The 25,876-nt window shown below is 40.7% G+C and overlaps 1 protein-coding gene across 30 annotated transcripts in view; it reads left to right on the top strand.

The window, feature by feature from the left end:
- Positions 1-25,876, top strand: part of LOC125454137 (microtubule-associated protein 2-like) — a 245,952-nt gene that overhangs the window by 181,563 nt on the left and 38,513 nt on the right. For 14 of the 30 annotated variants that reach the window (XM_048534559.2, XM_048534568.2, XM_048534565.2 and 11 more), the window contains 7 exons: positions 5,947-6,024; positions 13,664-13,906; positions 18,145-18,393; positions 19,974-24,398; positions 24,595-24,798; positions 25,070-25,201; positions 25,795-25,871. In XM_048534559.2, the coding sequence (XP_048390516.2) occupies positions 5,947-6,024; positions 13,664-13,906; positions 18,145-18,393; positions 19,974-24,398; positions 24,595-24,798; positions 25,070-25,201; positions 25,795-25,871 (5,408 nt within the window). Of the gene's footprint in view, positions 1-5,946; positions 6,025-13,663; positions 13,907-18,144; positions 18,394-19,961; positions 24,399-24,594; positions 24,799-25,069; positions 25,202-25,794; positions 25,872-25,876 lie in introns of all 30 variants that reach the window. The other 16 variants (XM_048534569.2, XM_059647126.1, XM_048534566.2 and 13 more) reach the window with 7 other exon arrangements.

Here is a 25,876-nt window from a genome sequence, read left to right as displayed (position 1 = left end):
CGCGAAGAAATGCTTTTTGACAGAAGGGATAAGCAGAGATAATACTGAGTAAACAATATACTTCTAAAGTGTGCACAAGGAGAGGAACCTGGATGGACATATTGACTTTGGAAGGTGATAGGATCTACTGTGCGAGAGCTTCACAAAACTTGTCTGTTTTCAAGCTTCATGCCTAAAAACATTGAATACAGAAGCAGAGAAGTTATGCTTAACTTTATAATGCACTGATTAGACCTCAGGTGAAGTTTTGTGTCCAGTTTTGATCACTACAAGAAGGATGTGAATATCATTGAGACGGTATAGAGGATATTTTCCACAATAGTTCTGTTCTGGAATATGGTGATTACATTAGAAAAGGCTGGGATTGTCTGCCTTAGCACAGAATAGATTGTGGGGAGGTTTGTTAAAGGTATACAAGTTTGTTTGAGATTATCTCGGTGTATAACAGGACCTTGATCAGGTGCACCAATGGGCTGAGGAGTGGCAGATGGAGTTTAATTTAGATAAATGTGAGGGGCTGCATTTTAGAAAGGCACATCAGGGCATGACGTTAATGGTAAGGCCCTGGGAAGTGTTACTGAACAAAGAGACCTTGGAGTGCAGGTTCATAGTCCCTTGAAAGTGGAGTCACAGGTGGATAGGTAGTGAAGAAGGTGTTTGGTGTGCTTTCTTTTATTGACCCGTGCATTGAGTATCCAATTTGGGAGGTCATATTGTGGCTGTACAAGACTTTGGCTAAGCTGCTATTGGAATATTGTGTGCAATTCTGGCCTCCCTGCTATAGGAAGGATGTTTTGAAACTGGGAAGGGTTCAAAAAGGGCATAGCCAGGTTTTGAGCTAAAGGGAGAGGCTGAATAGACTGGGGCTATTTTCCCTGGAGCGTTGGAGGCTGAGGGGTGACCTGATTGAGGTTTATAAAATAATGAATAGCATAGTTAGGGTAAACAGCCAAGATCTTTTCACCAGGGTGGGGGAATCCAAAATTGGAGGGCAAAGATTTAAGGTGAGAGGGGGAAAAGATTTAAAAGGGATATAAGGGACAGTTTTTATCATGCAGAGGGTGGTGTGTGTATGGAATGAGCTGCCAGAAGAGGTGGTGGAGGCTAGTCCAATAACAGCATTTAAAAGCCATCTGGATGAGTACATAAGTAGGAGGGGTTTAGAGTGATACGGGCCAAATGGGGCTAGATTTGTATAGGATAGCTGGCCGACATGAACCGAAGGTTCCTTTTCTGTTCTGTGTATCTCTATGACTGTGCTGTCAGTTCAAAAACTGTCTAGATGGAAATCATTTTGACCTTGCTTGTTTTCATGCCAAAGCTAATTTGTCCAAGTTAACAATCTGCAATGTACTGCAATGCCATTAGTTACTGAACCCAACATGAGGACCACTCTCAATCTCTTCAATTTTGCATACGACAAATTTGGCTTGTCCTTGAATGGTGTCAAATCAGTACTCATGTCCACCTACTCCTGGTCAGGAAAAAACATTTGACGTCCTTTAATGTTGAAAGGCAAACTCTAGTATATGTCGAACACTTTTCTTGGTAGCTGCCGATGGTGTTGATCAGCTATGCCAACACCACTTCAAACTACAGAATCAGTATTTGTCATAGAAAGACCTGGAGTCAGTTGCAGTTGCTGTCACTACACTCCTGTATCGCAGCAACACCAGGATGGTGTATTAGCAACTCGTAAAAGAGCTAGACTAATTTTTTCAGCAATACTTTTCTACATGCTTCGGATTCAATGTGGGAGTGCTATTGAACAAATGTGTGCATCCTTCATGAAGCCAGTGTCACAATCAATCAGACAACTTGCTTAAAAAATCAAATTCAATGAACTTGATGCTGTTACCTGGATGTCCTGTTCTGTATTTCTTAAAATGGCCATTATTTCAGGAACAGGCAGAGGAAAGGTTCCAAAGACATGCTGAAGTTCTCCTTGAAACACTATAACATTGAAATTAATGACTAGGAAAAGCTTTCTGTGAATTATGAAGACTGGTAACCGTTATGTCATTCATTACATATGAACAAAGAGCAAAAATAGACCATCTCGCCAGTGCCCTGTTTAACTTAAGCATAGCCTGCCTACTTTTCTGTTCAGTTCCTATTATGATAAATGTTAGTTTTATTAGCTTTCCCAATTATTTACTGTGCCTGCAGTTAATGCATGAGGATACCCAGAACCCACTGAACCACAGTTCTGCAATCTCTCTCCACTTAGACGATGCTTTCTTATCCTTGCCAAAATGGACAATTTCATTCTTTTTCCCCATTCTGCATTTTCCATGTTTTTGTTCAGTCATTGAACTGCTGTGTATCCCTGGACATCTCCTCAGGCTAACTTCAGACTTACTTTCCTAAATATATTTAAGTAATTAGCAAACCTGGCAACTGCAGCTTCATCTGAATCCATTTGGATAAATTATAGATAGTGAAGTACCAACACTGGTCTCTGTGGCATACCACTTGTTACAACTTGCTCACCTGAAAAAGAGCCATATATGTCTACTCTATGCTTCCTGTTAGATAATCTTCCATCTACCCCAAGACACTACCTCTACACCATTCATTTTTACTTTCTGTAATAACATTTGAAGTTGCAATTTTGTCAGATGCCTTCCGGAAATCCAATTACAGTATCTTCATCCGTTCCCCTTTATCCACAGCACATTACTTCCTCAAAGGCCTCCAATAGAGTCGTGAAATATGAGAATAGATTAGAATCCCCACAGCATGAAAACAGGCTATTTGGCCCAAAAAGTCCCCACCAACCCTCCGCAGAACATCCCACCCAGATCCATTCCCCTACCCCTTTTGAACCCTGCGTTTCCTATGGCTCACGGACTTAACCTACACATTCCTGATCATTATGGGTAATTTAGCATGGCCAGTCCACCTAACTTGCACATCTTTGGCCTTTGGATTTATCCATCCAAATCTCCCCATTGAACAGATTCAAGTGACTTGCTATCACTACAATAGTTTTTAACATTTTCTTTTTGGCAGATGTTAAGCTACCTTGCTTGAAATTTCCCACTGTCTGTCATCTCGTCATTTTGGATGAAAGCAGTTACATTCCCTTCCAATGGAAAGAGACCATCTCTAAATCAACAGTTTTGGAAAATGGAAATCATTACATCAATGAACTATGGACACTTCCTCTAGGCTCTAGGATGAAGTCCATAAGAACTTGGCACATACTAGTCTGTGGCTCCAGATATTCATTCAGCACCATTTCTCTGGTGGCTGTAATTTATATGAGCTTAGCCTCCTCCTCCATTACTTGATTTATCACTACTTATGGGATGTTAGTTGTTTTGTCGAAAGAGAAGACTTGTACAACATATTATTTAATTCATTTGTCATCTCCTGATTTCCCACTATTAGTTCTCCAGAATCACTTCTTTTTTCTTTATTTATGGAAACTGTTTTCATATTGCCGGCTCCCTTTATCTTGTTCTCTAACTTTATCCCCACATTAATTATTAGTCGTTCTTTGTTTTCTTTTTATATTCTGCTCAGATCTCAGAGCTGGAACCTGTGCCTGAGTAATTGTGTTTTTTCTTTTAGTTTTGATGCTATTTTTAATCTGTCTAGTTAACCATGGTTTGATTGACAATATCCTAATGATGAGGCAGAGCAGTGACAGAGAAGAAAAGCAAAGAAAACGAATCCTGCATTTTGGCTCCCACACCTCGTGGGCTGCACAGCACATGTGCCCAAAGATCAGGAGGTCAGGAATTGGCCTGTTTAGCCAAATGTATACCCATGACAAGAGTTCTCTGTCCTGAGTTGATATCACCCATGAATTGAGGGACTTCCACTGATGTCAAAGTTAAGACAAATTCGAAGAGATAGATACAGAAAACCTGAGAAAAGGAACTGAAAGACAAAAGTGCACAGATAAGCACTTGATTTGAATAAATTTGCAGGGCTACAGGAATTGAGTAGGGCAGTGGACTTGGCTGTTTTGATCTGCTGGGAATAGCATGGGCTGAATGGCCACCTTCTGCACCTTAAACAACTCTAAGTCTTGAGATTTGTTAAGTTTTAGTCTCTTCAATATCTATGCTTTTTTTCTGGTGTTAATTATCTTGGGCTCCTCACTCTCATTAGCTCTTCTTTTCTAGTAGATAATTTGTCTTCTACTGGTGTACTGGGGAAAGTAATGTGTTGTCACTGTCATTTTGTCTCTTCCCAAAAATTCATGTCTATCATAACTGAAATATAAGGATTATTTTGTAATGTATTATGTATTTATGAAGACCGTAAGATGTTGGATTAGAAGTAGGCCATTCAAACTGTCAAGTCAGTTCTAACATTCAATGAGATCATGATTAGTCTGATAATCCAAATTCTACTTTACAGCCTTTTTCCCCATAACCCTTCTTTCCCTTAACTGATTAAAAAATCTATCCATCTCAGCTTTGAATATACTTAACTATTCAGCTTCTACAGGTTTCTGTGGTAAAGAATTCCATGGACTCACTGTGCTCGGAGGGGAAAGAAAAATCCTCCCTAGGGAGATTTAAACATAAAACATATGCATTAATTAAACTATACATTTGAATTATTTAATGTGTATTTGTGTAACTGCTTTCTTTGCTAACCACCCCGAGGTGATTTTAAACAATTACATGACTTTTGAGTATATTTTATAATCAGGACAATTAGATAAACGTGCCATCATTTAAGTTCCTGATTAAACACCAGCATAATTATGTGGGAGATAGAACCATGATCATGTAACCATTTTCAGTTATCAGTACAGCCATTATACTACTCAGTTTGTTTACAGGATAGGACTGTTCCAGATAAAATAATTTTGCACCCAGCCCTGCTACCCCACCACCCCCTTCTCTCCCCCGCCCCCCCACCCCCCCCCCCAAAACCCCACGCTTCTAGCCAGATATGCCTGGAATCATGTCCATTGGTTTCCTGTTGAGGTATTCCCAACTTGAGACATCAGAAGGAAACAAACAAATATTACAGTATTAAGCAGGAGCATAACATCCAGGTCGCCAATGTTATTCCCTTGCCTGCTGGCAAACATATTGGTCAATGTCGTTCCTTACCACCTCTCTTCATAAAATCAGGAAATGCTGGAAATGCATGTGTGGAGACCAAAACAAATTTCGTATCTTGGATTGATGACCATTTGTCAGCACATTAGAGCAGAACTTTCCCTGTTCGCTGATTGAAAGGTAGAAGGAGGCTTCAGTAGGGAAGCCCAATGTCTTGCCACTGCTAAGTTGTATTCCCAATGATGGGGAATCTAGTGATTCACCTGACCACTGCGCAGTCACCTGAGCTACTTGAATGCTCAATTCACTGTTCAATTGAGGGCCACTATCCACCACCTCATGAGGAGACCCAGGAAAGATCCAATGGGTTCCTCAAGGTACTGACCTTCACCCAACCACACTGACCTGTCACTCAGGATGCCCTGCCACTGAGATGCTCCAGCCCAGTTGCAACTAGCTAGAGTGCTGCTGACCATCTAGGGTGGCTGTTATCTTTAACTGAGCCCCAGTTCTGGTAAAAGTTTATTGAAGCATCCAGCAAAGAGCTAAAGTGGGATCTCACCCTGCTTTCCTTGCCACTGGTGGGACTTTACTATCAGCAACAAGGTGGACAGAAGCGGTTCAAGAAGGCAGCTCTCTACCACTTTCTCAAGGGTAACTAGGGACGGGCAGTAAAAGCGGGCCAGCTAGCGGTGTTCGTGTCCCACAAATGACAACAAAAAACAAGATTCAACTTTGTGATACAGCCTTTCAACTTCACTTTTCTATCTTGTTTTATGCTGGCTCTGATAAAAATCTGTTTACTTTATAAAGAGTTTTTATCACATGGATTGAAAAGTTATATAGCGATGTTCAAATTATTATTGGTTCCCTACTAAAGCATCTGTTTCTCATTTTGTTCTTTTTAATTAAGCAGTAGAAGACTCTGCCAACTTACCACCATCCCCACCACCTTCTCCAGCATCCGAGCACTTTGGACCAGCAGAGAAAGGTAAGAGAATAGTGTGGTCATGCCTCTGAGCACTGAAATCAAAAAAAAAATTCTTTTTGACTGTCGAAAAATATTTTTGTTTTTATGCATAAGTGTGAATAAATTGTTGATTAGAAGCAGTTCTAATCCAATTTTAAAATAAAATGTGTTTTTTGTTCTAACCACTGAATTTTTCAATGTTTCCATGTTTTCATTGAAACATTTGGATGGTTTGCGAGGATTAACATGTTGGCATTTGACCTACATTAGTGGATGAAACTAGCCATGCGGTAATTGAATTACAATAATATCTGGGATGTGCAAGGCAAAACAATAACAGAACAGTGCAACCACTTCAGTTCAAAGCTTCCTTGAGAAAATACTGTGTTTTTTTTAAAATCGGGTGTGATTTGGAATACTTCCTTTTGTATTGAGAGTAATGTATCAACATAACATGCAGTTATCACCTTCTAAGATAAATTTGGGGATTCATTTAATTTTGTTAAGTTCAAGTGTGAAAAGGGCTAGCTGCAGGTTTTGTTCTTTTGTCAGGGAATGAAAGACTATGCAAGCTCTTTTAAATCCTTTTGTTGTTTTGTTTTGTTTCCTTTGCATCTTAGAATAGAATATCCTTTATTGTCACTGTACAAGAGTACAGTGAAACATTTTTACAGTGGTTGCCTTTAATGGCACCATTTTAGGTACCATTACCTAGGTACAAATCTTAGAAACAAAAGAACAATAAGAAGAAAAGGAGCAACATTACTTAGTGTCTAAAAAATAAATTAAAATTAAGATAAGCGTAACATAGCTAACGGATTGACGGGATAGTCTGGTAAAGAATTTCAAAGAGCAGCAGCTCAGTACATGATCTGACCAACTGTGCCATGCCTGAGTCCAACAACTGTCCCATTCTGTTCCAAGAGCCCAGTCCGTTCTGCACTGGTACTCAGCTGCACCAAAGTAAGTTGCATTGTTCCAGGATATCTAGACTTCCAAAAGGCCTTTGATAAGGTGCCTCACAGGAGGCTGCTGAGTAAGGTGAGGGCCCATGGTGTTCGAGGTGAGCTACTGGCTTGGATTGAGGATTGGCTGTCTGGCAGAAGGCAGAGAGATGGGATAAAAGGCTCTTTTTCGGAATGGCAGCCGGTGATGAGTGGTGTCCCGCAGGGTTCAGTGTTGGGGCCGCAGCTGTGCACTTTATATATTAATGATCTGGTTGAAGGGACTGGGGGCATTCTGGCAAAGTTTGCTGATGATACGAAGATGGGTGGACAGGCAGGTAGTACTGAGGAGGTGGGGAAACTGCAGAAAGATTTAGACAGTTTAGGAGAGTGGTCCAGGAAATGCCTGATGAAATTCAACGTGAGCAAACACGAGGTCTTACACTTTGGAAAAAAAGAATACAGGCATGGACTATTTTCTAAACAGTGAGAAAATTCATAAAGCAGAAGTAGAAAGGGATCTGGAAGTGTTGGCCCAGGATTCTCTAAAAGTTAACTTTCAGGTAGAGCTCCTGATTAAGAAAGCGAATGTAATGTTGTCATTTATCTCGAGAGGGTTGGAATATAAAAGCAGCGATGTGCTTCTGAGACTTTATAAAGCTCTAGTTAGGCCCGATTTAGAATACTGTGTCCAATTTTGGGCCCCTCACCTCAGGAAGGACATACTGGTGCTGGAGCGTGTCCAGCGGAGATTCACACGGATGATCCCTGGAATGTTAGGTTTAACATACGTTGAACGGCTGAGGATCCTGGGATTGTATTCATTAGAGTTTAGAAGGTTGAGGGGCGATAGAACATAGAACAGTACAGCACAGAACAGGCCCTTCAGCCCACGATGTTGTGCCGACCATTGATCCTCATGTATGCACCCTCAAATTTCTGTGACCGTATGCATGTCCAGCAGTCTCTTAAATGTCCCCAATGACCTTGCTTCCACAACTGCTGGCAACACATTCCATGCTCTCACAACTCTCTGTGTAAAGAACCCGCCTCTGACATCCCCTCTATACTTTCCTCCAACCAGCTTAAAACTATGACCTCTCGTGTCAGCCTTTTCGGCCCTGCGAAATAGTCTCTGGCTGTCAACTCTATCTATGCCTCTCATTATCTTGTATACCTCAATTAGGTCCCCTCTCCTCCTCCTTTTCTCCAATGAAAAATGTCCGATCTTAGTCAACCTCTCTTCATAAGATAAGCCCTCCTGTCCAGGCAGCATCCTGGTAAACCTCCTCTGAACCCTCTCCAAAGCATCCACATCTTTCCTATAATGGGGCAACCAGAACTGGACTTAGAGCTGCAACAAGACCTCACGACTCTTAAACTCAATCCCCCTGTTAATGAAAGCCAAAACACCATATGCTTTCTTAACAACCCTGTCCACTTGGGTGGCCATTTTAAGGGATCTATGTATCTGCACACCAAGATCCCTCTGTTCCTCCACACTGCCAAGAATCCTATCCTTAATCCTGTACTCAGCTTTCAAATTCGACCTTCCAAAATGCATCACCTCGCATTTATCCAGGTTGAACTCCATCTGCCACCTCTCAGCCCATCTCTGCATCCTGTCAATGTCCTGCTGCAGCCTACAACAGCCCTCTATACTGTCAATGACACCTCCCACCTTCATGTCATCTGCAAACTTGCTGACCCATCCTTCAATCCCCTCATCCAAGTCATTAATAAAAATTACAAACAGTAGAGGCCCAAGGACAGAGCCCTGTGGAACACCACTCACCACTGACTTCCAGGCAGAATATTTTCCTTCTACTACCACTCACTGTCTTCTGTTGGCCAGCCAATTCTGTATCCAGACAGCTAAGTTTGCCTGTATCCCATTCCTCCTGACCTTCTGAATGAGCCTACCATGGGAAACCTTATCAAATGCCTTGCTGAAGTCCATATACACCACATCCACAGCTCGACCCTCATCAACTTTTCTAGTCACATCCTCAAAGAACTCGATAAGGTTTGTGAGGCATGACCTGCTCCCCTCAAAGCCGTGTTGACTGCATTTAATCAAGCCAAGGTCTTCCAGGTGGTCATAAATCCTATCCCTCAAAATCCTTTCTAACACCTTGCAGACGACAGACGTGAGACTTACTGGTCTGTAATTGCCTGGGATTTCCCTATTTCCTTTCTTGAAGAGAGGAATTACATTTCCCTCTCTCAGTCCTCGGGTATGACTCCAGTGGAGAGCGAGGATGCAAAGATCTTCGCGAGTGGCGAAGCAATTGCATTTCTTGCTTCCCAAAGCAGCTGAGGACAAATCTGATCCGGGCCTGGCGACTTGTCAATCTTAATGTTTGACAAAATTTTCAGCACATCAGCTTCCTCTATCTCTATCCATTCCAGCATGCACACCTGCTCTTCAAAGGTTTCATTCACTACAAAGTTCGTTTCTTTCGTAAAGACTGAAGCAAAAAACTCATTTAGGGCTTCCCCTACCACCTCCGACTCCACGCACAAGTTCCCTATGCTGTCCCTGATCGGCCCTACCCTTTCTTTGACCATTCTCTTATTCCTCACGTAAGTGTAAATTAGCAAAGTACTCATCTTTATGGGAAAGACATTTCACAATAGTCAAAGTTCAGTTGAGGGAGAAACTATTTGTTGATAAACCACTGCAAAATTGTACAATACCAAAGGGATCTCTATTTGTCTCTTACCAATACCGTTGCCCAGAGCATGCTGCAGAAGTCCAGCTCCATGTTGCATTTTTGGCCGGCAGCGGAATGATCCTTGTGTGTTCTGACAGATAAAGTTGGATCCACAGTTATGTGTTCCAATCTGACAACTAAGGGTGGACGCTGGAAAGTTGTTTCCGGTAGGCGGGGAGACTAGGACCAGTGTGCACAGCCTTAGAATTAGAGGGGGTAAATTTAAAACGGAAATAAGGAGACATTTCTTCAGCCAGAGAGTGGTGGGCCTGTGGAATTCATTGCCACGGAGCGCAGTGGAGGCTGAGACATTAAATGTCTTCAAGGTAGTGATTGATAAATTCTTGATCTCACAAGGAATTAAGGGCTACGGGGAGAGTGCGGGGAAGTGGAGTTGAAATGCCCATCAGCCATGATTAAATGGCGGAGTGGACTCGATGGGCCGAATGGCCTTACTTCCACTCCTTTCTCTTATGGTCTTATTTGCTCCACTTCGCACAGCTCCAGGACTTGTTCCCCTGGCACTGCTCCAGGACTCGGGTTCCCCTGCATACTGCTGTTAAAATGAGAGAGAAGAAATGAAACGGAAAGAATGGGAGGCACGCCCTGCTCTGTTGCAATCTTGCCAAAATTGCATTTTAGGCAGTTATCTTTTATGATGTGTTTTCCTGCTAGAAAAAGTCAATTCGACCGAATGGGTTTTAATTAAATAGAGTTAAACTATAGGGCAATGTTTCAGACTACCTGTTTCTGATTTCTGAATTTGACTCCCATGCTGTTAAATTTGTTCACCGTTCAAAATAGAAACTCAACTATTAGAAGATTCCTCTGTGACAATTTGTACTTCTCGTGTGCTGCTAAGTAGGATTTTGAATTCTGTAACAAAACACACAAAACACTTGAAAACAATTAGTATTCATAGAGGCAAGTTCAAGTTTCACATTGTAGAAGAAACATAAAATTATAGTAGAAAGTAAAATATTTGAGGTTAACAAGTAAATGATGCGCTGGAAAGGTATCCATTACAGTCTAGAAGTTACAGCTTATTTACTGGCCAGTTGGCTTTTCAGATTCTTTGGCTTTCCAAAAGAGCAGCTCAGCTCTTCACACACCCCTGCCCTTCCCCCATCGTCCTAAAATTTTCTCCAGAGAATTTCCAGCTCCCTCTGTAAATCACAGATGAATATGATTCTGCTGCACTTTCAGGCTGTACATTTCCGATCTGAAACTTTTGCTCTGTAAGAATTGTCCTTGTGTCACCATTATTTTTTCGCCATGTGCCTCACCTCAATGTTGTCCACCTCTTGACCTTTCAGCCAATGGGACTGAATTCTCTTTACACACCCTGAGTCGAGCCCTCATGATTTTGAGCATGACTGTGAAATCTTTTCGCAAGCTTCATTTTCTTGTGATACAATAGGCCCCACCAACCTATCCATGTAACTGAAATCTCTCACCCTGGAACTACTGTCAAAATCTTGAGTGTATTACCCATCAAATCGTATTCAGAGTGGCAAATGGCCAGACAGAATTGGGCAGTCATTTAGATTAGACATTTCTTAGACGCAGTATTAGACATATCCCTGTGGCTGTGCAGGAGGCAGTTTGAGCTGGTGGAGTCATGTTAAGAGAAAGAACACTGCTGGCAAGGAATGCAGTCCATCACAGCCCAAAGGAGCCATCCAGAGTAGGCTGGGGGAGCTCGAACAGTTCATCCACTTCACCAACACCTTCCACCCCAACCTTCAGTTCACCTGGGCCATCTCCGGCACATCCCTCACCTTCCTGGACCTCTCAGTCTCCATCTCAGGCAACCAGCTTGTAACTGATGTCCATTTCAAGCCCACCGACTCCCACAGCTACCTAGAATACACCTCCTCCCACTCACCCTCCTGCAAAAATTCCATCCCCTATTCCCAATTCCTCCGCCTCCGCCGCATCTGCTCCCACGATAAGACATTCCACTCCCGCACATCCCAGATGTCCAAGTTCTTTAAGGACCGCAACTTTCCCCCCACAGTGATCGAGAACGCCCTTGACCGCGTCTCCCGTATTTCCCGCAACACATCCCTCACACCCCGCCCCCGCCACAACCGCCCTAAGAGGATCCCCCTCGTTCTCACACACCACCCTACCAACCTCCGGATACAACGCATCATCCTCCGACACTTCCGCCATTTACAATCCGACCCCACCACCCAAGACATTTTTCCATCCCCTCCCCTGTCTGCTTTCCGGAGTGACCACTCTCTCCATGACTCCCTTGTTCGCTCCACACTGCCCTCCAACCCCACCACACCCGGCACCTTCCCCTGCAACCGCAGGAAATGCTACACTTGTCCCCACACCTCCTCCCTCACCCCTATCCCAGGCCCCAAGATGACATTCCACATTAAGCAGAGGTTCACCTGCACATCTGCCAATGTGGTATACTGCATCCACTGTACCCGGTGCGGCCTCCTCTACATTGGGGAAACCAAGCGGAGGCTTGGAGACCGCTTTGCAGAACACCTCCGCTCAGTTCGCAACAAACAACTGCACCTCCCAGTCACAAACCATTTCCACTCTCCCTCCCATTCTCTAGATGACATGTCCGTCATGGGCCTCCTGCAGTGCCACAATGATGCCACCCGAAGGTTGCAGGAACAGCAACTCATATTCCGCCTGGGAATCCTGCAGCCATATGGTATCAATGTGGACTTCACCAGTTTCAAAATCTCCCCTTCCCCTACTGCATCCCTAAACCAGTCCAGTTCGTCCCCTCCCCCCACTGCACCACACAACCAGCCCAGCTCTTCGCCCCCACCCACTGCATCCCAAAACCAGTCCAACCTGTCTCTGCCTCCCTAACCGGTTCTTCCTCTCACCCATCCCTTCCTCCCACCCCAAGCCGCACCCCCATCTACCTACTAACCTCATCTCACCTCCTTGACCTGTCCGTCTTCCCTGGACTGACCTATCCCCTCCCTACCTCCCCACCTATACTCTCTCCACCTATCTTCTTTACTCTCCATCTTCGGTCCGCCTCCCCCTCTCTCCCTATTTATTCCAGTTCCCTCTCCCCATCCCCCTCTCTGATGAAGGGTCTAGGCCCGAAACGTCAGCTTTTGTGCTCCTGAGATGCTGCTTGGCCTGCTGTGTTCATCCAGCCTCACATTTTATTATCATCCAGAGTAGGCTGCCTGCTTGGCCCACTGTTAACCTTTTATTTAGTCTCCATGGATGCTTCCATGTTGGGGGTGTCCTCGTGATCCCTGAGCTGCCTAAGCAGAACCTACTTCTCAGAAGCTCACTACCTTAATTGGACAGTGATCCTGCTGGATGTTTCCAGAAAAGTTTTTTAAAAAAGTTGCCAAGTCAGTCTCCTTGTTGGCAGGTGTGAATTTGGGATGTTATTGGGACCTTAAAGCCTGAATTGCACCCTTCCCCGTGCCTTTATTTATATAACCAAGGGTCCCAAGTGTGTTATTAACACTGTCTTGCTACCCTGCCACCTTCAAATGTTAGTGCAGTTAAAACTCCAGGTCTCTCTCATGTGTTGAATGATTTTTAGAAATGTACTCTTTATACTGTATTACTTCTCATTCTTTCTACCAAAGTGGTTCATTTAATGATTCTTTGCACTGAACTTCACTCTACATGCAAATGTTCATACCACCAACCTGCTTCTGTCTATTATTACCCTCAAAGTTCACAGTATTTCCAAATTTGGCGTCAGTAGTTCACCACTGTTCTTCACATACAGATGTGTGTAGCATAGGCTTACACATTAGATGACTATTAGAGCTTTGCTGAGGTCAGTATTTGTTTGTCTTTTTATGGCCTTGAATTTTTAAATGTATAATTTGACAGTGCTGTCTTCCTAGGTAAGCACTGATCTACTTATTTTATGAGGATTTGAGTATTTGTTTCATGGCTAGTTTCATCACACTTACTTCGCTGATGTATTTGTTGTGAACATGTGTCTGTTTGTCGAATTACCCCTGTGTCTATTTGTAGATGTAGGGATTGAGGTTAAGGCAAAACCTCTCCAAAGGTGCTCAAGCTATCAGCCTGCCACCACTCAGGAGAAGCGCAAACTCCTAGCCCCCTCCATTTCTGTTTCTGTTCACGACGAAGAGCCTTACAATTCTGATGAGGAGTACTATGAGCATCCTTTATTCAGTTCACAATGGGCTGCCACTAGTGCACTCCCCAGTGCCACAGTTCAACAGGCAGATGAGTTATATAGTCAGGACAAAGGTGAACCAAGCATGGTTCCTTTTTTATTGTTCTCCCTCCCTTTGGTTTTGTCTTGCATGAATTCACCAGTCCAATTGTTTTGTTCCACATGGGAGTGAAGTCCCTTGCACACTTAAAAACCACTTCAAAAAGGGATAATTTTCCAAACACGTTTGGCAAAGTTCTGAATTAATACATAAAAAAAGTCCATTGCAGACACGAGCTATTTTGTAGATAGCCACGAAGCTAGATTAAATTTTGATTCCCCTTTGTATTACATGTGGAGAATGCCTAATACGTAATTCTGCGTATTATATTTGAATTTTTAATGTGCAAATACGCTTTAAGAATTTGTGAAAATTAGATCGTACGTACTCAATATTAAGAGTTTGAGTTTTTGTCAGATTCTCTTCCCCATCCCACTAATGTTAATGCAACATCTAAGGTTGATAAGTGCAAAAACAAAAAACTTAGATAACATATTAAATAAAGCAAGATAGAAAATTACTTGTTCCTTTCTTTAAAAAAAGTTCACTTTCAAAAGCCTGCATATCTCAATTCGTTAGACAAAAACATTGCACTTTACAAAATATGTAATATTTTGATAAATATTTTCATATCTTCTACAAAATAATATATTTAATAGAATTGAGACATTGAGAAGTGTGGGTTTTCCAAAGTCTGCGTATAAGTTTATTATTTTTACAGAATAGTACCCAAAGTAGATAGAGTACCCAACAGTTTACAGTTAGTGCCATAAAGAATCCACGTGGAATGTGCTACCTAGTTGCTTCTTGGGGAAGGATTACTGTAATGTTAATTTTCAAAAACGGCGAGTTCCTGATCTTGCGTTACCATTGTATTTTTGCACCAAAATTGCTAACACCTTAGGCTTTATGATCAGTTAGACAGGCTGACTCCAATTAGTGAGAGGTAACTGACGATACAAAGCTGCCTCGAAATTAATTTTGATGTGGAAAATAGCATCACATAGACAGATACCAGAGTAAGGTAGTAGGTAGTTTCACTCTGCATCCAAACTGACTTGATGATAAAACTCGGCACAATCAAGTCAAAACCTGTTCCATTGTCTTTTAGTGACATCTCTCAATTTGAACATAAATTACCCCAAATGATTCAAGAAAATAAAATCAAAATGCCCACAATAATTGACTGCCTAATTGAGAAATGAATATAACTTCATAGCTTTTATTTGATATGTCAAAAGTAATATAGTTTAAAAAAAATTACCACACAAACATTTCTGGCTTTAACAGTATTCAGCATGTGACTAGAACTAAGCTGGGGACTTCCCACATTGGATAAAACAGTGCATGAATCATGAATTCAGTGCACTTAACTGTTACTTTATTCACAACGTTTTTCACCTAATGCTGCAGTAAATATGTGAGTGCTCCACATAGCTTTCATTTCCGGCATGCTAAATTATATTCATTCCAGTATTGATGTAAATCACTGAAACACTTTCAGCTCTTGACCTGTGACACTAATTTATTTGCAGTGTTGAACTGGCAAAGTACCGTACCATATTACATGAGAAAGTGTCAGCTCATGTAATAATTCACCATGAAATCAAACTACAAGTCAAACATATTTTTCATTCACATACAACGTTTTGATGACATGAAGCATAGCTATTAAAATATTGTGCTGTTTGTTGCAATTCTGATAACAGTTCTTTTAAAAAGGGTATAATTATTCAATAAGCCATATGTATTTCGAAAATAAAGTGCTGGAAGTTGCTTTAAATTTGACATACAATTAGTAAGAGTGCAGAATCTGCTTTACAGGTCAGTAAATGTGAAGACTCAGTGGGTTCTTAAAATTCTTCTTTAGTAAAGAATCCCAATGCCTCCCCCAATTTAATAATTTTAAGCTAAAGTCTGTTGCAAAATGTATAAAATTGGATTCAAAGCACCGTTAAACTGTGCAAAAATGAATAATTAACAGGAGTGCCCTCTTTACAATGCAAATAAAGTCGGTTTCAGGCATCATTGTTCTGCTCAGTAAAATGTACACATGTTAGTGTATCCAGTAAAAGCCATGTAAAGTCTGTCATGTTGAGGACGTGTGTATATCTCACTTGAGAAAACATCATGCTTTGCATCTATGGAAGTTGACCCTCTCTTGCAAATCTGGAAAACTATTTTGTGAAAGTTATCGCTAGTGTACTATTGTGAAGTTGGGTAGAGTATTTGTGGATTGGAAGGCAAGATGTTAGAATTTGATGTTTGTAAAATGATAGGGAGAAGAGTGCACAGTCCCTTAAAAATATAATTTTTAAAGCTTGGAGGTTAAAAAATTGTTTGCAGGCAGCAATAGGTATGTAGAGTTCTTGAAATTGAAACATTGTATCAAAAGGTTATACTGTTAGCAGGCAATGCAGCATTTTTACCAAGACAACAGGTTTTTGAACTTAACCAATTAATTTAAACCAGGCCTTAGATACGAAAACCCAACCGATGGTTTTGACAACCTAGGGCCAATCCTATTATAAGAAATTAATAGGTCATCAAGAGAATAAAAGAAGCGAGCATTTGAAAATCAGTGTGAGAGTCAGCTGTCATCTGCCAAGAGAACAGCTCTCAGCTATAAAAAAAATCACTGACTCTATCAGAATTCTCTAAGCTCTCCAAAAACCACCTTCTAAACTAAAGATACAGCAGCACTCTTAGCTAATATTCCTGACACAAGAATTTGACAAAGAACCGCATTCCTGACAGAGGAATTCAACAGAGAAAGGCATTCCTGACTGGTGAACAGCGAAGAAGGTAAAGAAAATTCCAGGAGACTTAAGCTGGCTGTAATTTTAAGAGACGAAGTTTTAAATTATTTTCCTTATTACATTGGTTTATATAAGTAGGACTTGTATTTATTGGAACGACAATGCCATTAGAATTTTGTTTCATTTGGGAATAATTAGTAGTTAGGGGGGAAGTTATTCAGTCTGTTGGTAGTTCTGTTCATTTGTTAACTGTTAGAGTTAGGTATATAAATTGTTATTTGTTTAAGAAATAAGTTGTTATTTGTTGTTTGTAACATGACTGTCAGGAGTTCATTTTATTTCACTTCTCCTTTATAACAGATTGTGAGGTAACAGGCAGGTTATACCACTTTTCACATTTACTTTAATAGATCATAAGGTGAGGCGAGTTTCTATGGGGGCTTTCAGTTTTAGTTATTAGAGAGATGTCAACCTCTGCTTCGTAGCAGCATATATTGTGTTTTTCTTCATTGCTTAGACGGCACGGTGGCTCTGGTTAGCACTGCAGCCTCGCAGCACCAGGGACCCGGGCTCGATTCTAACCTCGGGCGACCGTCTGTGTGGAGTTTGCATATTCTCCCCGTGTCTGCGTGGGCTTCCTCCGGGTGCTCCGGTTTCCTCCCACAGTCCAAAGATGCTCAGGCTAGGTGGATCAGCCATGCTAAATTTCCTGTAGTGTTCAGGGGTGTGTGGGTTATAGGGGGATGGGTCTGGGTGGGATGCTTCAAGGGGAGGTGTGGACTTGTTGGGCCGAAGGGCCTGTTCCACATTGTAGGGAATATAATCTAATCTTTAAAAAAAAGCTGAAAGTGATTTTGTGACACACAAAACTAATCACAAATGCATAAAATGTTAGTGTGACCTGCAGGTGTTTTACCGTGCTAGAAGTAAATATATCCATAAATCATCAAAACATGCCAAAACTCTACGTCAATAAATCCAAATCTGGAAGAGTCTACTCATTTATTAGTAATTTCTAATGAAACATGAAAAGGAAATTAAGTGTAGCAGCAGTGAGCCGTTACTTTGTCATCATGAATTTCTGCCATTTTAGTAGGCTTTAAATTCCCAAGTAAATTGCCATGAAAACAGTTTCCGAGATGGATTGCATTTGGTCAAAAGAAATATACTATTTCTGTTATAGTAATGAAAATATATGCTTGCAATCAAAGAAAGTGATGCCATTTTACACCATGCTAGCGCTTTGAAAGCGTTTGTCCAGTAGTAACTCTGCCAATTTCATCCATGGTCCTGAGAAATCTTTTTTTTCAAATAAATGCTTAACTCCTTTGTAAGCTACTCTCTTTTTACCATCTTTCAGGCAGTGTTACTTAACCAAATTCTGTTTGACATTTGTGTTTAAATGACATGGTTACTTCCTCAAAACAGAGCTGAAAGTGTCCCATTAAAATTGTTTTGTTATAGCATCTGTGTTGTCTCTTGTCCTGACATGTCCACTTCTTCCTTTGAGTAGAAAAAGTTGTTGAGAGTCCAGCGTCTGATGAAGAGGAGCCAACACTAGCTCTTAAGCAAGAGCATGTCCAAGAGCAGTGGTCTGCTGCGCACTTAGTGCAAGCAGAAGCTGGAACCCAGGCTCAGGATTCCAAATATATGGAGGCCACATCATCAACTGAAGACAGTGTGCCAGCTGAAATTCCCAATGGAAAGGGAATGACTCTTAGGGAAGTTGAGTCCTTGGAAGAAATGCCACCTTCTGTAGAAGGTGTGTCTTCCTGTTGACTTCCACAGAATAAGAAATGCCTTTTGAGTATTGTATCACTTCCAAGTGTTTACTGGTAGATATGTTGCTTTCAGGATAATTTAATCGTTGTGCATAAATTGCTTTTAGCTGACTGATGCTGGCGACAGAAGCAACAATGATTTCCCACCACTCCTAACATTTTGAGTTATTTTGTTTCCATGATGTCACACGCTTTGCAGCCAAGTTGATTTTATTTTTAAAAAAAGCACAGGATTTCCATTGCCTAAATGTTTGCCAGCTACATTGCTAATGTGTATTAATTATTTTAGAGTTGATTCACTTGCTTTCTAATTCGTAGACTTATTCATGATTCGAAGCTTTTTTAAGTTGCATTTCTGTATTTTTAAGCTTATCTCTGGGATTATTTTGAAAAGAGATTGTTTTGCTTTGTGTTTTGGTGCTGGCATCTTGCATTTATTATTTTATTCGGGCTATGACAAGTGCTTACCATTAATTAATCAATTCTGTTTTTAGGATGATCAGCTGGTTAAGAATGAAAATGGTGTTAGTGAGAAGCTTTTTTTCTAATTAAGTGTACAGTTGGAGACTGGGATAGGATTGTGAGGGTAATTTGTTTAGCTATATAAAGACTTAGGTGGCAAGCACGATGATGAAAGAGTAAATATCCTGGTGTAGAAGTACAATCCTGCATACCTTCCCCTCTGCCCTTGACCTCCATAACCCACACCCTTTCTGTGTCAAGGAAGACACCAAAGAATTTTCTGACTAGAATTATAATGCATCTGCGTCTCCCAAAGAGATGAAAAACTGATAATAAAATTAAAACAAAATTATAAGTGGTGTAGAGTGGAGGTTTTAAAAAAGGAAATGGAGGTAAAGAGACATCCACACACCAAAAAATCAGTCAGTAATAGAATTATGACCAACAATGTAGAGTATAAAACAGCCACATATGCACACATTTTAAAAAGAAAGACAATGAGGGAAAGTCAAAAAAGCTTCATTACATATACTTATCCATTTTCTAAGAAAGCAAAGAGATGCATCTGGAAAGAAAAATACAGAAACAAACATGCTTTTTATTCCTGAGATAAATCACTGATCAACTAATACAGTTTGGTTTTGTTTTCATCCTACAGAATAAAATAACACAGAATTTTAAATTTTAGAAGTTTTAGAGGTTGGTTTGCGTATCTTTTCTTCCGAATTAATGTATTGCTAACATTTTAAAAATGTAGTTTTCTTTTAAGTATAACTAAGCAAGCCTGAGTATCAGTTGCAGCTTAGAAACAGTTTAGGCCCAATACTACATTCAGTCTGTTTTCACCAATGCTGAATGTTTTGCTGCAGAGTTGAACAAATTTGCACTTTTCATTTTTATTCAACACACACCCGTCTGACTGGGGGCAGGAATATATGAAATAGAATGGTTTTCCCTATTAGTAACAGTTAACTATATGCATTTTTATTCAACACACACCCGTCTGACTGGGGGCAGGAATATATGAAATAGAATGGTTTTCCCTATTAGTAACAGTTAACTATATGCATGCCACAAACTACTTTAGATTTGCTTACAGCCACGAAGATGGACAAGCTGTCAACAAGTGGAGAATCCTCTGTTACTTGTGGAGAAAGATTGTCGTTGCAAGAAGTGTCAGTGGCAGAGTTCAAAGAAAAGAATATTCCTGAACAGCAGAAACCTGACCTGCCACCTTTTTCGACGCTGGAAAAATATAATGATGACATCATCCAAACAACAGAGGAAGCTGATTCCGAGAAGCAGGCTTTAATTTCAGCTGTTTTGCAGACAGAGCCTGTTCCTGTTTCATTCAAGACTGAGCCACGTCGAGAAGAATTAGCGGCTTCTAGTGTTGAAACCGCAACTAGCCACCATGCAAATTCACTGCAGTCCAGTCTTTGTGAAGATGAATGCATCTCCATTGTGGCAGCAGAGAATAAAGCCATCCATATGCAGTCAGGTTCTGCCAAGAAAACAGACGAAATCATGAAACCACAAAACACTGTGGCAGAAGCACTGCCTGGCAAATCTGTTTCAGTTCAAAGTAAAAAATCTCTTGATAGTTCTGAAACTCCAGATGCATCAAAACAGCTCAGTACAGGGATTTCAGATACAGATATCTGTAAACAAAAGGCTATTTCCCCAAATATTGAAATACCTTCTGCAAAAGATTCACTGAAGGACAGTGAAGGTGCTTCACAAAAAGAGCAATCGATTACTGGAGTAACAGTGGCAGACGATAATTATGTGTTACCTCCTCTAGAGGCAAAAATAGACTTGGCTGCAACCAGCACTTCAGCCCCTGAAAGCAAAGTGCAAAACGTGCTCCAGGAAAAGCAACAAGTACTTGAGGAATTGCATATAGACAAGTTACCTGTAATTGCACACAGTGCAATTGAAGACAAACCTATAGCTTTCGAAGGTTCTAGTGATAAAAGAAAAGATACGCCAGATACAATAAAGCTGGTTGAAAATATAGCAGATGTATTTTCAATGCCAGAGGACAGATCAGAATGTGTTGAATACACCTCTACAGATACTGCAGAACATCATTTAGAACATGTGAATGGAAAACCAGCAGTAGAGACAATGTACGGTATGACAAAGTTATTACAAACTGAATACTCTAAACATGTGTCTGAACAACAACCAAGTAATCTTCTATTTAAAGAAATTGAAACCAACCTTGAGGTAGCAGAGGTTCATCAGTTGCCTGATGCTGTGACTGCCCAGTTGTATGTGGAGGAATCTAACCTAAATGTACAATGTGGCATGCATCCCATTACAAGCGATTCCCTTTTAAGTCAAGACTCTATGCTTGAGAGGATAAAACAAGAGCCTTGTAGTATGGATTCAAATATCAAAAAAGTTGGTGATACACCTATGAAAACGGAAGAAAAAAGCATTCAACAAGAGAAAGAAGCGGAACCACAAAACGTGAACCTATTATCGGATTCAAATGTTTATCCTGATAAAAACGCCCAAAGCTTCACTAGTCTAACGGTGCAAAATAAAAAATATGACTCCTTTAATGTGGGCTCAAAAGTCAAGATGGAGGAGGATCAACCAGAAATGTCAAGATATTTTGAAACATTTGTTCTGAAAGATGATGGGGAAAATAGTACCAAACCACCTGAAGATGGTTATTATGAAATGACCATTTCAGATGAAAACAGTTCAAGACTTCTTCATACGGTGCCACAATTCTCGAAGGGCCCACATGAGAAATCGGAAGTGGATGCCCACAAAGTTGAAAATGATGTATCAGCTGAAGGAATTCATTATAGCACACTTGCGCAGACATCCGTGCCTGTTGATGTACACGCTAATGCGCCACCTGTTGATGTACAGGCTAAAGTGTTGCCCGTTGAAGTTAAATCCGCTGTGGAAAATGAAACTCATTTACCTATTCAACTGAGCCATTTGGCCAAAGAGGAGCGCCCCGCAGCAATATCTCAACAAACCTATTCTAGTGCTGATGCAAATATTGATAAAGAGCTACAAAAGCTGGTGTTGAATTTACCTGAAGCATCTTTGGATTCAGTAGCACTGGAGGTGGAAACAGAGAGCCAAGGTCCCCCAGAATCTCTGTCTCCTTTGGCTTCTGATATTCTAGCCTGTACCAGAGGGATGAGTTTAGAGGAGTCAGCAGAATTCTTTCCAGTAACAACACCCGCTGAGGAGAAGCAAATTTATTTTCCTGTCGAAGTGGAAAAGGATAAAACTGTCTCTGTTGCAAAAGAGAAATCAGCCACAGAAAGCCTGCAATTAGACTCTCAATATGCATACCCCTGTACTTTGAAAGATGATTACAAAAATGACACTGTTGTGGTTCCTGACCTGCCTGAAATGTTGGATTTAGGAGTTACTAGGACGAGACTGAGCTCAGAAGGTACAGAAATCGAAATAGTTCGAAGAGCATCCATGCCCTGTGAATCTACCACCGAAAATGTAGCTTCTGGCTCAGAGGCTTTAACTGAAAGCATCAAATCAATTATTAAAAATGTTAATCAAGCAGAGGAAATGGGCTACTGTGTTTTTGAATATTCTGCTCCCTTACCAACTCCTGAGGAAGTTAAAAGTCCACTGGAGGACGGCAGCATTTTCCTTCATCAAATCCGTGCAGCTTCTCAGACTATAGATGAGGAAAGTATTAGAAGGCAAATAGATGCAAATAAGCAGAAAGAAGATTCCCATTTTAGAATCAGTACCTTATCAGAAGACAGGGAATTAAAAATTGCTACCATTTTGGAAGCACAGTCCGAACTCAAGATGGATGAAACGATTTCGTTAAGTGTCTCAAACCAAGTTACCAAGTTAGTATCTGAACTAGATCATTTACCTGATGACCCTGCCCAGAGAGAATCTTGCACTCAAAATATATCCATTACCATTGACGCTCAGCAAGTTCCAAAAGACATTTCTCCCATTGAGCTTCCAGATAAAACCGAAAATGCCAGTAAATCTAGCGATTTGTCTGATCTACCTAGCAATGTTGCAGTATTGGAGACCTCTTTGAAAACCAGATTTATTGAAAACAAACCGTCTGAGAAAGCTTCTCCTCAGGAACATCTTCAATTAACCATGGAAGATGAACCAAGGCATATTTTGCCCAGTGACTTTACTGTGCCACAAGGGAGTTTTAAACTTAAAACTACCGATCACCAACGGTCTGAGAAAAGTGTCTCGGTTCAAGAACAAGCTCGACCCAAGAAAGCCTTGGAAGATAAGCCAAGGCCTACTTTGCCCAGGCAGGATAATGTGCTCGATGTGGATATAGAAGTAGACAGCATAGATCACACAATTTTCCAGCAAACTACTCCTATTCAAGACTCAGTTCATCCTAAGAAGATCCCAGAAGATGAATCCAGGCCCAAATTGCCCTCTGAGGAGATTGTGGCAGAATCTGTTTCTCAGAAAGGGCCTGAGAAAACTGCATCTACTCAAGAACCTCCTCAACTTCAAGAGACTGTGGAATCCAAATCTAGTCCACTCACTAAGACTGACATTTTGGAAGCTGGTGTAAAACTGGAGGCTGCTGGTCAAAATATATCTGAGAAAACTGCTCCTATACAAGAAATCACTCCACTTTCAGAAACTGCGATAGTTTCCACTGAGCCTACTTTGTCTAGTGAGGATACAGTACCTAAAGTAGGTTTTGAAATGGAGCAAATTGATCAGGTAACTGAGAAGGTTGGCCCTGCTCCAGAAACAATTCAACCTAATAATATTAGGGAGATCGAAACCAAGCCCGGTCTTCCCAGTAACAATATTGAACCAAGTGGTGATATAGAAATTATGCATTATGATGGCAAAGTAATTGAAAAATCCCCTCCTGTGCAAGGAATTATCCAAACTGAGAAGGGAGTGAAAGATGTTGTGTTGCCTGGTTTATCCAACATTGTTACTGAGTGTGTAATAGCCCCAACTGAGGAAACCATAGAAAGCAAAACTAGACCTGCACCAAGTGAAGTTTCTAAAGCAGAATCCAGTGGTCAACAAGTCCATGAAGCAGTTCCAGTGCAAGAACCAGCTGAAGCCCAGAAAGCCATGAAAGAGGAAGTTAAGTCCAATTTGTTATTTGACGTTCCTGTGCCAGAAATTGTTCTACACGAAGACCCCGGTGACTATGAAGCATCCGAAAACATCCCCGTAGAAGAAACTGAAGAGGATAGGGGAATTGTGGAATCTGTCATTACAGTAGAAGATGACATTATTACAGTTGTTCAGACCACTCTAGAAGGAGGAAAGGATGTAGGTCATAATGTGAGGTTTGCCATGCCCGATGATGGTGATGTTGAGGATGTTTTTACCCCTAGTGAACAAACCCGGTCAACAGAAGGACAGATTTATGAGTCACCTGCAAAAGCTGTCCAAATTGCACTGATCCCAGAAAAAATTGAAATCCCTACAGACCTGAGAGAGGACGAGAGCATTGATGAATCTGTAATGGATACAGACAGCCTCTGGATGGATACTCAAGGTGCCTATAAAGCCTTAATAGCTATCACCTATGACTAAATTATAAAATCTCTTAAAAGTAAAATAAATAAGTGTTACACTACATTATATTATATTATTTAATGTTACTTATTTTTTTTAAAAAGGAGCTTGAATTTTCTTTTTCCTGTGTTTGAGCCCTGTTGCTATTAGTGATTTCTTGCACTTTAATTCTGCAGATGAAGAAAGTATCATTCTAACACAACCAGCTGCTGTTACTAAACAGGAAAAGGCAGAGAAGGAATTCATCAGCCTGTCTTCAGACAAACATAGGAAAGGCAAGGTGTTAAAAACTGGGAAAAACAGAGTTTCCACGCCTGAGAGAAAAATAATTAAAAAAGATATCAGTACGGTCTCCAAAGAAGACAAGAAAAGGAGAAAAGGTTCATACGAATCAAGCATTTTATGTTTTCTTGTTGCATTTTTGTGACGTGAGGTGGTTGTATTGTGCCCATGTAATAATGATACATTTGCTGAAAAATTTGACTGTAGAAATTTTAGATAACAATAAACAGTAACAAGAAGTCGTAATATCTAATTTCTTAAATTCTTCCTGATTAATTTCTTAAATTAAAAGTGGATATTGATCATTCCACCTGACCTACCACATTGTTCCTGTCCTCATAATATTTGCTTTTGTTTTTCCTCTAACAGCCTATAAGAAGTCTGAACTTACTAAAAAATCAGAAATTCAGACCCGCTCTCCTTCCAGGAAAATCATTTTAAAACCAGCTGTAAGATATCATAGACCAACTCACGTACCTTGTACTAAGCGGAAGCAGACAGGTGACTGTGTGAACCCTGCAATGTGGCTGGCAAACATGGACTTCATTGCTAGACTGGCTTGTGTCCTGTGCTCCTCTTTTTTTCAGCCACTGAGCTGTTGCAAGTTTATCTGTATTCAGTGCTTTCATTTTTTTTCTTTTCTACAGCAGTCATGATCACACATGCTTGTCACGCACAAGCTTGCAAGTACCATGGTCTTAACCTTGAAGTGGTGGCATAATTCTTATTGTGAAAGTTTGCGTAAATTGCTGTGTGCTGGTGGGAAAGTGTTGCAGCCTGCATCATGATATCCATTCATATTAATTTCTCTTGTGTTTGGAGGTATTCAGGTGTAACTTGCTTGACTTGTAGTTTATGTTTTTCATTTGTATATTTTTAAGAAATAATTTATTTAAAAAAAAAATCCCACAAAGATTCTTTCCTCGCTGAACTTTATTTGTCAGTTTAGGTAATTTATATTTCATTAGTTGCTTCCCATCCCTTATGACAACACTAATTTTAAGTCTTCTGCTTTCATTTGCATCTTGATTTCTATCTGATTGTCACAAAAAAGTACAATGTTATATACTAATATTAATATTCTTCTTACCCAGCTTCTGGAAGTGTTGAAGGTGCCTATGTTATAGACCAGAAATTCTCTGTTGCTAAGCAACCCAAGGAGAGAATGACAGTAAG

Source organism: Stegostoma tigrinum, chromosome 7, assembly GCF_030684315.1.
Source record: "Stegostoma tigrinum isolate sSteTig4 chromosome 7, sSteTig4.hap1, whole genome shotgun sequence".
Lineage (NCBI taxonomy): Eukaryota > Metazoa > Chordata > Chondrichthyes > Orectolobiformes > Stegostomatidae > Stegostoma > Stegostoma tigrinum.
Note: the sequence above shows the minus strand (reverse complement) of the source record. Positions and strands in the feature narration are given on the sequence as shown.